This window comes from Lampetra planeri, chromosome 1, assembly GCF_965212315.1.
Source record: "Lampetra planeri chromosome 1, kcLamPlan1.2.h2, whole genome shotgun sequence".
NCBI classification, from domain to species: Eukaryota; Metazoa; Chordata; class Hyperoartia; order Petromyzontiformes; family Petromyzontidae; genus Lampetra; species Lampetra planeri.
Window position 1 is genome coordinate 33,449,230 of NC_136107.1, and position 12,714 is coordinate 33,461,943.

At 44.9% G+C, this 12,714-nt stretch overlaps 1 protein-coding gene across 1 annotated transcript in view; it reads left to right on the forward strand.

The window, feature by feature from the left end:
• Window positions 1–12,714, forward strand: part of MYO15A (myosin XVA) — a 126,693-nt gene that overhangs the window by 68,038 nt on the left and 45,941 nt on the right. The window contains exons 32-42 of the mRNA XM_078592867.1: window positions 242–424; window positions 1,413–1,537; window positions 2,456–2,547; window positions 4,001–4,118; window positions 4,714–4,770; window positions 5,824–5,891; window positions 6,638–6,757; window positions 7,157–7,181; window positions 8,163–8,316; window positions 9,478–9,571; window positions 11,046–11,178. Coding sequence (XP_078448993.1) covers window positions 242–424; window positions 1,413–1,537; window positions 2,456–2,547; window positions 4,001–4,118; window positions 4,714–4,770; window positions 5,824–5,891; window positions 6,638–6,757; window positions 7,157–7,181; window positions 8,163–8,316; window positions 9,478–9,571; window positions 11,046–11,178 — 1,169 coding nt within the window. The remainder of the gene's footprint in view (window positions 1–241; window positions 425–1,412; window positions 1,538–2,455; window positions 2,548–4,000; window positions 4,119–4,713; window positions 4,771–5,823; window positions 5,892–6,637; window positions 6,758–7,156; window positions 7,182–8,162; window positions 8,317–9,477; window positions 9,572–11,045; window positions 11,179–12,714) is intronic.

Sequence of the window (12,714 nt, forward strand, 5' to 3'; positions counted from 1 at the left end):
GAACCTCTTTCACATCTTATGGAGCCAACTGTGTTAATCGGAGGTGCAGGGGAAGGACAAGAAACTAAACACGAAATGCAGTTCTAAAGGGATAACTTTTCGTTTAAAATTTTTAGAGTACATCGCTCCAAAGAAGCGCATCTGAAAGCGCGCGAGGCAGTAACCGTCTTTGTTTGATGGCTCGCCAAAAGCCGCGAGTCCAAACATTCAACGTTCTTAATTGCTCGCGCGAATGTTTTAGGGGCGCGAGCGAGAGCTGCCGGGGTTGGTCGGTGAGCCTGCAGCAGGGTGCACGAACGAACGAGCTGCCGGGTCACGAGCACGTGCTCGACCTCGTCTCTCACCTGGAGCTGCCGCCCTCCTTCCCAACACAGACGTGCAGCTTCCTGCCACCCCAGCACAACAGCGGTCACGGCAAGGACTCGTACGAGCCAATCCCCCCCCCTCCCCCATCTTCCACGCCCCCCTCCCACCGTGGACCCCAGAGTGTCACTCATCTTCTATGGGCACACAGGTTTCTGGCCTTCAATTGCCACAGCATTGCCAGCCTTACCAAGAACAATAACCAATAGTGCCTTTTCAAGGGTCTGCGGTTCATGTTTTATTTTTCACGATCGTGTGGCCCGGATTGTATTTGAAAATTTGATTCTGAATCAAGCAATATGATTCACGATTTCTTGGAATCGATCAGAATGGGTCAGTCAATCTGTTCTGGCACAGTTTATATCTGATTTTATATGAATAATAATAGATTGTAAAAAATACAAATTTTGTCTACAATAATCATATAATATTCTCTATAACAATATACTTTATAATTCGTACAGTAAAAGACAAACTAAGACTGATTGGATTATGCATGCTTGGAATTGAACATAGAAGAAGAGATCACAGTTACACCATGAGACCTCCTTTACCTGTGGCAAAATATAGTAGTAGGTTTTTACCCTTTAAACTGGTACAAAACTGACACCTTTATACAAGGCATCATGTTTGCAATTACCGCAACACAAGCAGTTGTACGCCTTTTGGCGTCATCTGGTCCAACACCAATGGAGACTAGGCTCTAAGGAAAGCTGTCTCGGGTGTGGACCAATCAACTTCAAGGACAGTGCATATCATTACCATTATCAGAGTTGTTTCTTTTTGTTTGCATTTTGACTGCTTGTGTTGCGGTTATTGCAAACATGATGCCTTGTATAAAGGTGTCAGTTTTGTACCAGTTTAAAGGGTAAAACCCTACTACAAGAGATAACAGTGTTTACGATCCATGGATATTATTATACGTTAATGTTACGTTCAGGTGAACGAATAGAAGAAAACAGACACAGAGTGACACAATGTGAGAGCAAGGCTGTGTTGGACATGGGTGCGGGTGCGTGTGTCCGTGTGGCGTGGTGTTTCCGCGGCAGGTCGGGTGGCAGTGCCTACGAGACCGACGAGGACATGCCCTTCCCACCTCGTGCCAAGGCGCCCCCACACCCTCCTGCCAGCCTCTCAGACTCGGATGGATATTTCTCCCGCCCCTACTCACCCGGTGAGCTCTCTCCCAACTCCTACTGGGTCACTGATGCCAATGGGGCCTGGTTAGGCATGTGATGATGCATCGATTTATCAATTAAACATCCATTTTTTTGCTGAAGATAGACGCATCAAATTGCGTAAGAATTATGGATTCCCGGTTTATACACATATACACGTATTATGCTTATAGTACATTTAGGACAATGAAGCAGACAACATTTAATAGATGAGATGGCAGAAATGAGAAGAAATACCAATGAGATGGTAAAAACTAAACAAAGAACTAGCCTTTCTTGAATCAAATCACGACCGCCAGATCACAATTTGTCGAATCGCTGCGAAGCTGTTTATTTTTATATGCCTCGGGCTTCGCTCGCTGGTATTGGAGGCGAGGTCATTTGTCTGGGCAGCCTCACGGTCTGCACATAGCCACTGGTTGAGTTTGTATGAAGCGTAATGAGTGGATGGGGTGAAGCTGCCTTATAAATAATCACTGTGGGGAATTAGCAAAGCATGTTATAAATAGACAATAACGCTTTGTTGTCATTCATTGAAGGGTGTGTCATTGTGTTGTGGTGTTTTGCCCCATTTAACAAATTGAGAAAATTCGCCAAAGGAAATGTAGATTTATTTAACAGTTGTTCTTATTGTTATTTTACATGGGGCACCCGATACATCATATTCGTGATGGGACAGTTGTTTCGTGCACATTATGGACATGTAAATATTGTAATTTAGCATTTGGTATTTGAGCCTATGAAAGTTGTTCTGAGTGGGCCAACTCTTGCCATGACATCACAAGGGATTTGATAACATCCACGATACAGGGGAGAACACATTCTGAAATCAAACGATCAACTTATTAATCAATGGCTCGATGGTGGCTGTCAAACCCCAGGCTCTCATAATTTCTATTCCTTCTTCCTTCCAGAATCCGAGACAAACAGTGACCAGCGTTCCCAGAAGACTATGGACCAGTACCTGGACAGCCTCTTTGACCCCGTGCTGTCATTTGGCGCAGCGGTAAGTGGTGCGAAGTTCTAAATATATAACGAAAGCATCATAGACGAGGGGATTTCCACTGACTCCGCAAATAGTTCATTGGCAGGTGCCTATTTGGATTCATCCTGAGAAACAGAAAGAGGAACACATCGCTTAGAGAACATATGCAAGTTATAGATATTCTATTGACTCTGAAGAAAAGTATGGGGTTTTTTTTTTTAAACAGTTAAGGCCTACTGAAATATTATATAGCTAAATTTCAGAAGCGACCTGGCCACAAATGATAGCTCAACGAAGTGGCTTATCATGTGAAAATTTATAGCAGCCAAATACTCTAAACATATGTTCCTAAATGTGGAGGGGGAAAAAATAGGGCAAAAAATTATATCTACGTGGCTTTACCGAAAGAACCAATGAATATGAATTCCTGCAGTGACGATAGTTTTAAGTCAAAATGTAACTTACTGTACCTTTGTGCTGTACTGCCACCTGGACACCTCTTGCCCTGTACGTGACTGTGTCATTCACTTCATAGTCTCACTGGTAGATCAAGAAATAAATCCATGACGGAGGTTAGCTGTTTAAAATATAGCCATTCAATCTTTTGATTTTAGAACAATGGATTTCTAGGAGCATCTGTTTAAACAATAGAAGCTTGTACCTGTGGAAAGATTCACTGAGTTGTGACAACAAAGTGTAGGCTTCATATTCTTAGGTTTTTTCGGTAAAGTCACGTAGGTAAAACATCAAAATTAATTAAAATAAAATAAAAATCACGACGTTTCGGAGGCAACACAAGTCTCCGTCATCAGGTGGGACCGTCGGAGACTTGTGTTGCCTCCGAAACGTCGTGATTTTTATTTTATTTTATTTTTATTAATTTTGATGTTTTACCTACGTGACTTTACCGAAAAAACCTAAGAATATGAATCCTTGCAGTCACGAAAGCTTCAAATCTAGAAGAAAGGTGTAGGCTATTAAGCCTATGTTATAGACAAAAGCTCCTCTTGAATAATGTGTGGTCTTAAAATTAAGCTTCAGCATTGCATGGCTCGGGGTATCGCAATTGTCACTTGTTGCCGAGGTTAGAGATTCAAGCCCCAGCGGCTGCCCTGGTTAAATACTGCAAGTGTATAAACCATAAACACATGTTGCCTGCTTTACAGTAGACGTTAAAGATCCCACGATGTTATTCGAAAAGAGTAAGCCGTGTGTGAGGTGTTATGGTCAAAATTAGATAAATTACTCTCAAACAAGACACATGGCAGCATCGACCCCTACTAGCAGACTCTTATCCACTTGCAGGCCGATGCTGCATTCCGCCTTGTGCCACACAGGGACAGCTGCCACCGCGGATCCCCTGCCACGGGGCACCTCGACATTTACTGCATGGGAAGCACACAAGTAATATGACATGGTGATGGCAAATGGCGACCGCAGGGACTGTGTTGATCGTGCCCCGTGCCACTCGCAGGACATGGAACGCGCGGCGGCGCTCAGCCGGCAGCTCAAGGGAGGCGGCAGGGTCGGTCCAGGTGCCAGCAGCCAGCCCAACCCACAGGCAGCAGGACCACCACCCCAGCAGACACCCGGTATGTGCAGACACAAACAAAGCCAAAGATCCCCCGTATAGCCTTAACAGACTGTTGCGGCAAGTGGTGTTAGCGAGCACCTGTGAGAGCTGACATGGCACACGATGGGGTGGTTGGCCAGCACCACGCCCAGCCGCCTTTGTCTCCCTCGTGGCGATGTTTACACACCGCACCAGGTACTCATTTGTCGACCTAGGGGAGGCCCAGGACCGGTTCAGATAATCGTCACTGGTGTTGGCCGTGAGCGGGAATTGAACTCAGGTCGTTGAATTTGTCGCGCAGCCACACACACACACACAAACATGTGTGCTCACACGTACACGTGCAGGTATGTGCAAATACATTCCTGCTTGTTTGTCGTTGTTCGTGCCTCTGTGTTATTCTCTCTTCGAGAGTGATTGAATACTGTGCAGCGCATTACAAGTTGAAAATATTATTATCATGGGGCCTCTCACCCTTGGGTTTCCTAGAAAGTATTTCGGGTTTTGTGACACGGTCCCAACGTGGCCAGGTTATGAGAGGAGGTGCCCGTGGTTCTTCTTGAGCAGTCTCTTAAAATTAATGGGTGTTGTTGTGCTGACGATGTCTCCTGCAGCTGGCTCTGTAGTGCAGGTGATGCCAGGGGAGATGGTCTCCCTACCCGGCATACAGGGTAAGACCCATACATTAGAACCATTCATTCACCAACCACCACTTCATCAACCATTGAAGCTGCCCACATTTCCTTCGTCGAATCAACTGATCGGTTTGTCATTCATAATACATACATCAATGGCTGCAATTACAGATGTATTGACACCAAGGGTCTGTCCTTGTTTACTGTTGACATTGAGTCAAGGATTTTAGACCTTGGTGGAATTATCATTATATTGGACATTATATTGGACGTTACACTGAATAATGTTAGTCAGATATGTATTAACTGTGAGTACTTAAATTGCAATCTAGAAACTTGAGATCAAGTTCAAGTTTTTTTTATTAGGTATAGCCCTGTGAGCCATTCAGCTCTTGAATTGGGTGCAACCACAACAAACAAAAAACTAAAACATGAACAAGAAAACATCTTAAAGTGAGGATGTGCAAACAGAAAATCCAAGAAAAGACAGCAAAATATTGCAGAAAAAGCACCGTAAACGAACGCTGTGTGCACAAATCTCAGTGGGATGCAAGTCAAACAACAACAACCACAAGAAAACTTAGATTAAGGCCATCATTCTAACTCTGTACTACAACAAACAAACATGGCCAAACCAAAAAAGTTTTTGAAATCACCAAAATAAAGCCATAAAAACAATGAAACAGTGATCACAGGAACTGTGACCGAATTTTCACAATAAAAGACATAAACAACATGTACTTCCAAACCCTGCAGCCATAGCTGGCTGCATGAGTCACTCCACAACAGCAGGAGCATCAGTCGGAGTATCAAACATTTTCAATGTACCTTTAAGATCAGCACACTAAATCAAAACACAGGTCATACTTTGCAGCGATCATCCGGAGCGAAACATTTTATTTTAGGCCACTGAATAGCAGTGGCAGCTAGGGATGTAGAACTCCTCTAGAGCAATTATGCAGATGAAACTTCACGAAATGCAGAGATGTAGATGATGCATCAAGCTGTAAGGACCTTTGGGCCAAATTCTGCGCTGGCGCTCAGATTCTTTTCACAATGCATCGCTTATTGCTTCGTTGTCGCCCTCAGCCATGGTGATGTCTCCTGACGTAATGGCCCAACAGCAAGCCCTACTGCAACAGCAAGCCTACCTGCTGGTCAGTGCATGCGACGCCGCTAACAAGACAGGCTACACACCTGCCGTGCGCTTCACCGAGCGAGCGGCGTTGGGCACCCTCCTCTCATTGTGTGCGCCATTGTCTCGGGGAAGTGTGGTTAAGCAGGTGACATACACAACCCAAAGGCACCATTGGAGGTGTATTCATTTTCAGGATGTTTTACCACTTAAATACCTTGTGGTAAAGTCAACAATGGCTATGCAAACGATAGACTAACCCCCCACCCCAGGAATGTGGAATTTTCGCCACGGGCTGCAAGCTGTAAATGGAAGATGAGCACCACTGCAAAGGAAATCGGGCCCAGGATCTTCTTGCTATAAGGCACAATTGTTACCACTGCTCCACCCTGTCGCCCAACATTATTTGGAAAATGGTTATATGTTTGCATATATAATTGTAACATTGCATGACTATGTATATCAGGCATACTGCAAACAATAACATTACTCGGATGAAATTCTCGCTGTGCCTTTGCATACTCTTGACTTCACCTCTGGTGCTCTGGAAAGGGGGAAGCCACGTGTGCCGCTCAGCCACCTCAATCTCCTTTCCTCGATTATAATTATGTACGAACGGTGTAACTACCAGGCTCGCTGAGGTTGCGTTTCACCCTATTAGACCTAAACACCGAAGCGGGGCCCACTGGGTCATATGAGCGCACAACAAAAACAAAACACAATCGCATTAGAATTGTGTGACATACGCCATGTCCCCAACGCCCGCAGGCCCAGCAGATGGCTCTCCAAATGATGTACCAACACAAGCCGGGCTCCGAGCCCAATGCTGCGACCTCCAGCCCCGCGGCAGCAGGCGATGGCAACAACGCAGCAGCTGGAGTTGCCGAGGTCAGTGCGGGGCGCCAGCTGTTTGTGTCTCCCAGTTGAGAGACACTCAAGTTCCGGTGACCAGTGCAGGTGGTTACCAATTGGAATTCAGCGATGCTGCATGAAACTCAGTGCGGCGCATCTGAGAGACGATGATCTATTGTTAATGGGTGGGAATTTTCCCACTTACATTGTTTGGGGAAATAACAGACGTATAATTATTCTCACTTAACCGATTATAAATACATATTATTTATAGTAATATGTCAAGCAAATGGAGTACGCTTCCTATATGTACTGTAACTGCGTTGCATAGTATACATGTATGTAATATAAACAGAGGATGTGAATTTCAAATAGGTGTGTGAAAACTAAAAGAAAGGACAGAAATTAACTTATATGGTGTGGTATTTTTTTCAGCAATCAAGCTACCCGCATCAGGATGGTATGTAATAATATCAGAGTAATTCAGAGTTTGTTACAAATTGTGCCATAGCCTCAAGGCATTTGTGTCTGTGTCTACAATGTGAGTGAGATCTGATTAACCACTCAGGGTACTCTCCATGACATGACATGTCTGTTGCTCAGCATGGACTGATGTAGAATTTGGATCTTCCCAGAGTAAAACTATCCTCACAGCCGCTGGTGTAAATGCATTTTATTTCATCAGGTAGATAACCTCCAATAGGATTCAAAACCACGTATTAAGGTAGCTCTGATCCCCTCTTAAAGAGTGAGAGACACAGTAAAACCCACAGCTAAAGCAGCACGTTTAAATTGATGATTACAATGACACTATATGGTAAATACTTTAGTAAATCATTCATTAGTAATGTGTCGAGTATTTAGATTCCTGACCACAGCAAACATCAGTGGCAAGTGATATCTAAACCTGTGCTTGGATCTCCTCTTCATCCCACACTGCCCAGCGTGGTGAAGTATGATCAAACAACTGATACGGCATGGAGAGACCATTATACTGGTAGGAACCACCTGGTTCCACCAGCCCATAGGGGATTATTGTATCCATCCGTCGTGCATCCAAAAATCGGAGGGGTGGGGCTGGGTGGAGAGGGGAGGGTGGGGAGGGTAGGAAGGGCTGGGTGGGGAAGGTGGGAAGGGGCTGGGTGGGGATGGGTGGCGGGTGGGAGGGGTGGGGCTGGGTGGGGAGGGGCTGGTCACCCCGTGGTGCCCTTATAAAACTCAACGTTTAACCTACTCACGCCGGCTTGTGCCCGCCCTCACAGTCGGCAATATTTGCGGAATACACCACGCCGCCGTTGAACCTGGCCATTGACCGAGCAACCCAACGTTCCTACCAGCTCCCTCCGCAGGAATGTGTTCTAGTGATGGCTTGACAAAGAGTCGTACATTACACAATGCAATGGTTACCAATATCAGGACTCCTGTGCGTTTGTTGCGGCAGACGGAGAGTGGGAGGGGCGAATGCGGCCCCTGCAGCTGAGCCGCGACTACCGGCCCGAGCCAACACAAAACATCCGCAACATCATCAAGGAGTTCCACACTCAGCCAGCCACCACGCTCGCGCCGCCCGCTGAGCCACAGGCCGGCCTCGCGCGGTATGTTCCCCTAACCCGAACCCTTCAATGCTAGCTACTCGGTAAAAATGGAACGTTGGGCCAACGGTTCCAAACGCATGCCAATGTTGGCCCGACAATGCACGTTTACTGGGTAGGTACCTGCTTAGCTAAATAGCTGCTTGGCAGCTGCCTGGGGTGTTGGGACAACTACTTTCTGAGTAATTTTGCACATGACAGGAAACTAGGGTGTCCGGCTGTTTATTTCTGCTTGAGGATTCTCTGCACGTTTTTTTTTTATCATATCTTGATTGCTGAGCATAGGCCCAAAGGCCAGCAATGCACAACAACACTCTTGAAAGTGTAACATATGGGATAATAGGTTGTTTTAATTGAGCAAGTTTTGAACATCTTCGGAACATAGAAGATGGAAGACAATTCCAAAGTCAAACAGTTTGAGGAAAGATGCAGAATACTAAGTGTTTTATATTGTGCTGTGGTGGTTGAAAACCATTTGGATGATATGGCACAGTGTGTTAGACCCGAGTGGTGGAATAAACGTGAAGCTCATTAACATTAGTTTGAGCTGCAAACTCTACAATTACAATTTGCATTTGCAGAGCATGTAAATCTGACTGCATCTGAAAGAATCTGTAAATGAACAGTGGGAATATGTATTGCATACAGGCAGTCAGGCATATTCTTGATCTTACAATGGAGGGTTGGAGCGCAGACTTTTTCCACAGATACGTTAGCTACATTTTCTTGGTTCTTTCGGTATAGTCACGTAGAATGGAAATAATAAAACATAATAAAGTAATAAAATAAATAATAAAAGACTTCCTCTTGATATGCAAATTATTTTGTCAAGGCGCTCTTCCCCCTCCATCCCAGCTTAAATAGACGCTCCAAGCCTGGGGTGTGTCAATCAGACTCTGTCTTCTCGACAGACCTGTTCTTCACCTGAGGACGGCTGCTTGCGTTGTGGCCGAAACGTCGTGAGAATTATTTTATTATGTTTTATTTTTATTATTTTATTATTTCCATTCTACGTGACTTTACCGAACGAACCAAGAAGATGAATCCCTGCAGTCACGAAAGCTTTAAATCGAAAGTTAGCTACATTGTTTTTTTCGCCTTTCTAAATGTCCACTCGTTCAATTCAAAGTCACTTTTGTGCACATGCATTTTTTTCTGGAGCAGCAGAGGGACGGGAAAGGCATTTGTGAAGAAGCCCGATCCACATATGGAGGCCATGGCGATCCTACAGATGAAGCCTCGAGCACCAGACATTCATGTGAGCAACATCCACTCACCATTTAGACGTTGATTACAGGCACACAGCCCCAGTTGTGTGTGTGGTATTCTCCCCTCCCCACCCAGCCCCTCCCCACCCTCTCCACCCAGCCCCACCCCTCCCATTTTTGGATGCAGGACGGACGGACACAATAATCCCCTGTGGACTGGTGGAACCAGGTGGTTCCTACCAGTATTAATAATGTATGGGCAGCATCGTGTGCTATATTGTGCCAGTTTCACCGATAAATATATGCATATTAGGAAAACATTACCAGTGCTTCGGGCCAAGGCCTTTATTGTTAGAGTAGCAAAAACAAAGGTAGCAAGGGAGAATTTGATCATCGCTTCAAGCTGGAGTTTGCATTTTCCCCCATTTAATTCTGAAGGTAAATGGGCAAGTTTCAAGACTGTGGTTCATGCGGTTGCTAGGACTGCACTGGGTATCTGGTCCAGATCTCCACAAAAACCTTGTCTGATAAAGGAGGTGTTCCAGCTAGCTGAAAGACAATAGTAGTCCCATTCTCACTATCTGTGATATCCTATGCCCAAGAATGAGGAGGCTTACGCCAGTTTCCACTCAGGAGATTCGGAAGCAGATTTGGCAGTGGAAGAATGAGTAGCAGTCACACGTTGCGAAGGAAATGGAATCTGCCTCAGCCACCGCATCCCCAAGCAGCTTCTGTTTGGCTGGATAAAAGGGGCAGTATGGTCTAGAGAAGAGATGGACTGTTGTGGTGCAGGAGAACCTTGGGGTGAGTGGATCACGACTGTTGCCAGCAATGTCTGTGGAGGAGGTTCATGAAGGATGCTACTGGGCAGTTGGAGCCAGCCGCCCTCCAGCAACAGAGGAGGGTGGAGGGGCAATGCTCTTAACAACGAGTAGAGTACAGCAAGTTGGCACAGTGCGGAACACAGGTGGTGCATCGCCCAGTCATCTCAGTCAGTTAAGCCATAACACCTGTGCATCCAGCCTGACACAAGCACTATGGAGGCATTACTGCCACTTAGTAGTGCATGGCTGTTGTTGTGCGTGTTTGTGTTCATGGTTGTGTGTGATTTTGTGGTTTGTGATTGTGTGGTTGAGTGGTTGCGTGTGGTTGGGTGTGTTTTGTGGTTGTGTGTAGTTGAGTGGCCGTGTGTGGTCGTGTGTGGTTGTGTGTATGTAGGGATCGGTAGTGTAGCGGTTAGCGCGCTGCGCTATGAACCTGGCGACCCGGGTTCGATTCCCGCTCACGGCTAAGACCAGTGACGATTATCTGAACCAGTCCTGGGCCTCCCCTAGGTCGACTCAGCCTTAAATTAGTACCTGGTGCGGTGTGTAAACATCGCCACTGGGGAGACAAAGGCGGTCGGGCGTGGTGCTGGCCACCCACACCCTCGTTCGTGTACCGTTCCGGCCTTCATAGATGCTCGCTAACAGCACTTGCCCCTACAGTCCGTTAAGGCTATACGGGGGATCTTTGTCTTTGTAGGGATGTGGTCATGCTCTGCAGCGGAAGAGGTCACAGATCGCAGAAGCGAGGGCGGCCTTGGGCTCACGAGAAGACCCACCGGCCTTTAAGCCTCCTCCCCCGCCCTTCAGCGACTCTCGACGCTCCATGAAAAGTGAGGCAGGCCCTCTGAATTCTCCGTGTGTCTTGGTTTTTGTTTCTATTATTATTATTATGCACACCCAGCTTATAATTTTTTTACTTCCATCAATTTGTAAACCCACACTCATATCTACAATCATTGTTGGGAAATTACATTCTTGTTATCCGCTGTTCTTCAACGATGCTAAAATTTGTAGTCAGAGGACAGAAATTATTTGTGGCTGGCGACATTGGGATACGATGGTGTAAGAAGCCCCAGGTCCTGCACACGACATGTGTGATGTACAACCCAGCATGCCCGATTGAGCACGCATGTGCTTTTCTGCACTAATCGCCTACACGCATGGCCGTGAATTCCTGTGCACTAATTTAAGTTCTGCCGAGAACAAATCTGCAATGGCAGTAAGATGCATGGGAGAACGTTTTTTTGTCAGAAGGCTTGTAACTGCATCCCCCAAAGTACACAGAGTCTGTATGAAAAATAAGAATAGGTTTGACCCTTTCTGGCAACAAAACAGGTATTAAGATGTTAAAACACCGAATAGAAACCTTTTTAGAGGAATCAAGTCTGCATTAACCACAAGTACTTGTGGTGAACATACAAACAAACATGTTCGAATAATATATGCATTGTCTTTGAAACTGATTTAACGACACTAGAGACAGCCCTTTTTATGGCCTAGTCTCACCAGTGTCAGACTAGAGAATCCCAACCGGCAAAAAGTACAAAGATAAGGCACTATCAGAACATTTATATCTTGGGGTGGCTTATCTTGCAAAAGGTTTCTATTTGAGGTTTGAACATCTTAACAGCTGTTTTATTGGAAGAAAAAATAACAACTATTCTTATTTTTCATACATTGATACTCGTAAAAAAAAGGTCCCATGATACACAGAGTCTGTTGCTTTAAACAAAAAGCAAGGTCCGTGCGAATCAGTATCGCCTACTGAGAACATCATCCTAATCCTGAATTATCTTTCTTGTGATAACCATGATTAAGTTGATGTTCTCATTCGGCGATACTGATTCGCATGGGCCATGTTTTGTTTGTTTGATTAAACAACAACAGACTCTCTATACCCTCCTGAATAAGAGTCATAAGTCTCAGTCAGGCGTTCCTGGGTAAACAAGCATAATGAGATTAATTATAACAATCAATAAGTGAGTGACTCATTAAAACCTTATCAAGTCCTGAGATGTGGTTCATTGCTGAAATCCTCATTCAGTGGCCCTTACTTGGAGCCATTATAAAACCTGAAACCATCGCTAGCAGGTGAGTTACTCGAAATTGAATAGTCATTGTGCCTCTGTAATTATTATAGCAATACAGAAGTATTATCAACAATATTAATGTTACTGTGTATGTCATTTTACTTTTATACTTGAAAAATAAAACCTTGTTAATATTTCTTGTTTGTATAAATACATGTAACATGAAAAGCGCAACATTGGTTAATTTTGAAAAAAAGTGTTTAAAGTTACAGGTTTATTTTACGGGTTCCTTTTTTACTTTCGTGAATTTATCTGATAATTTGTTTTCGATAACTC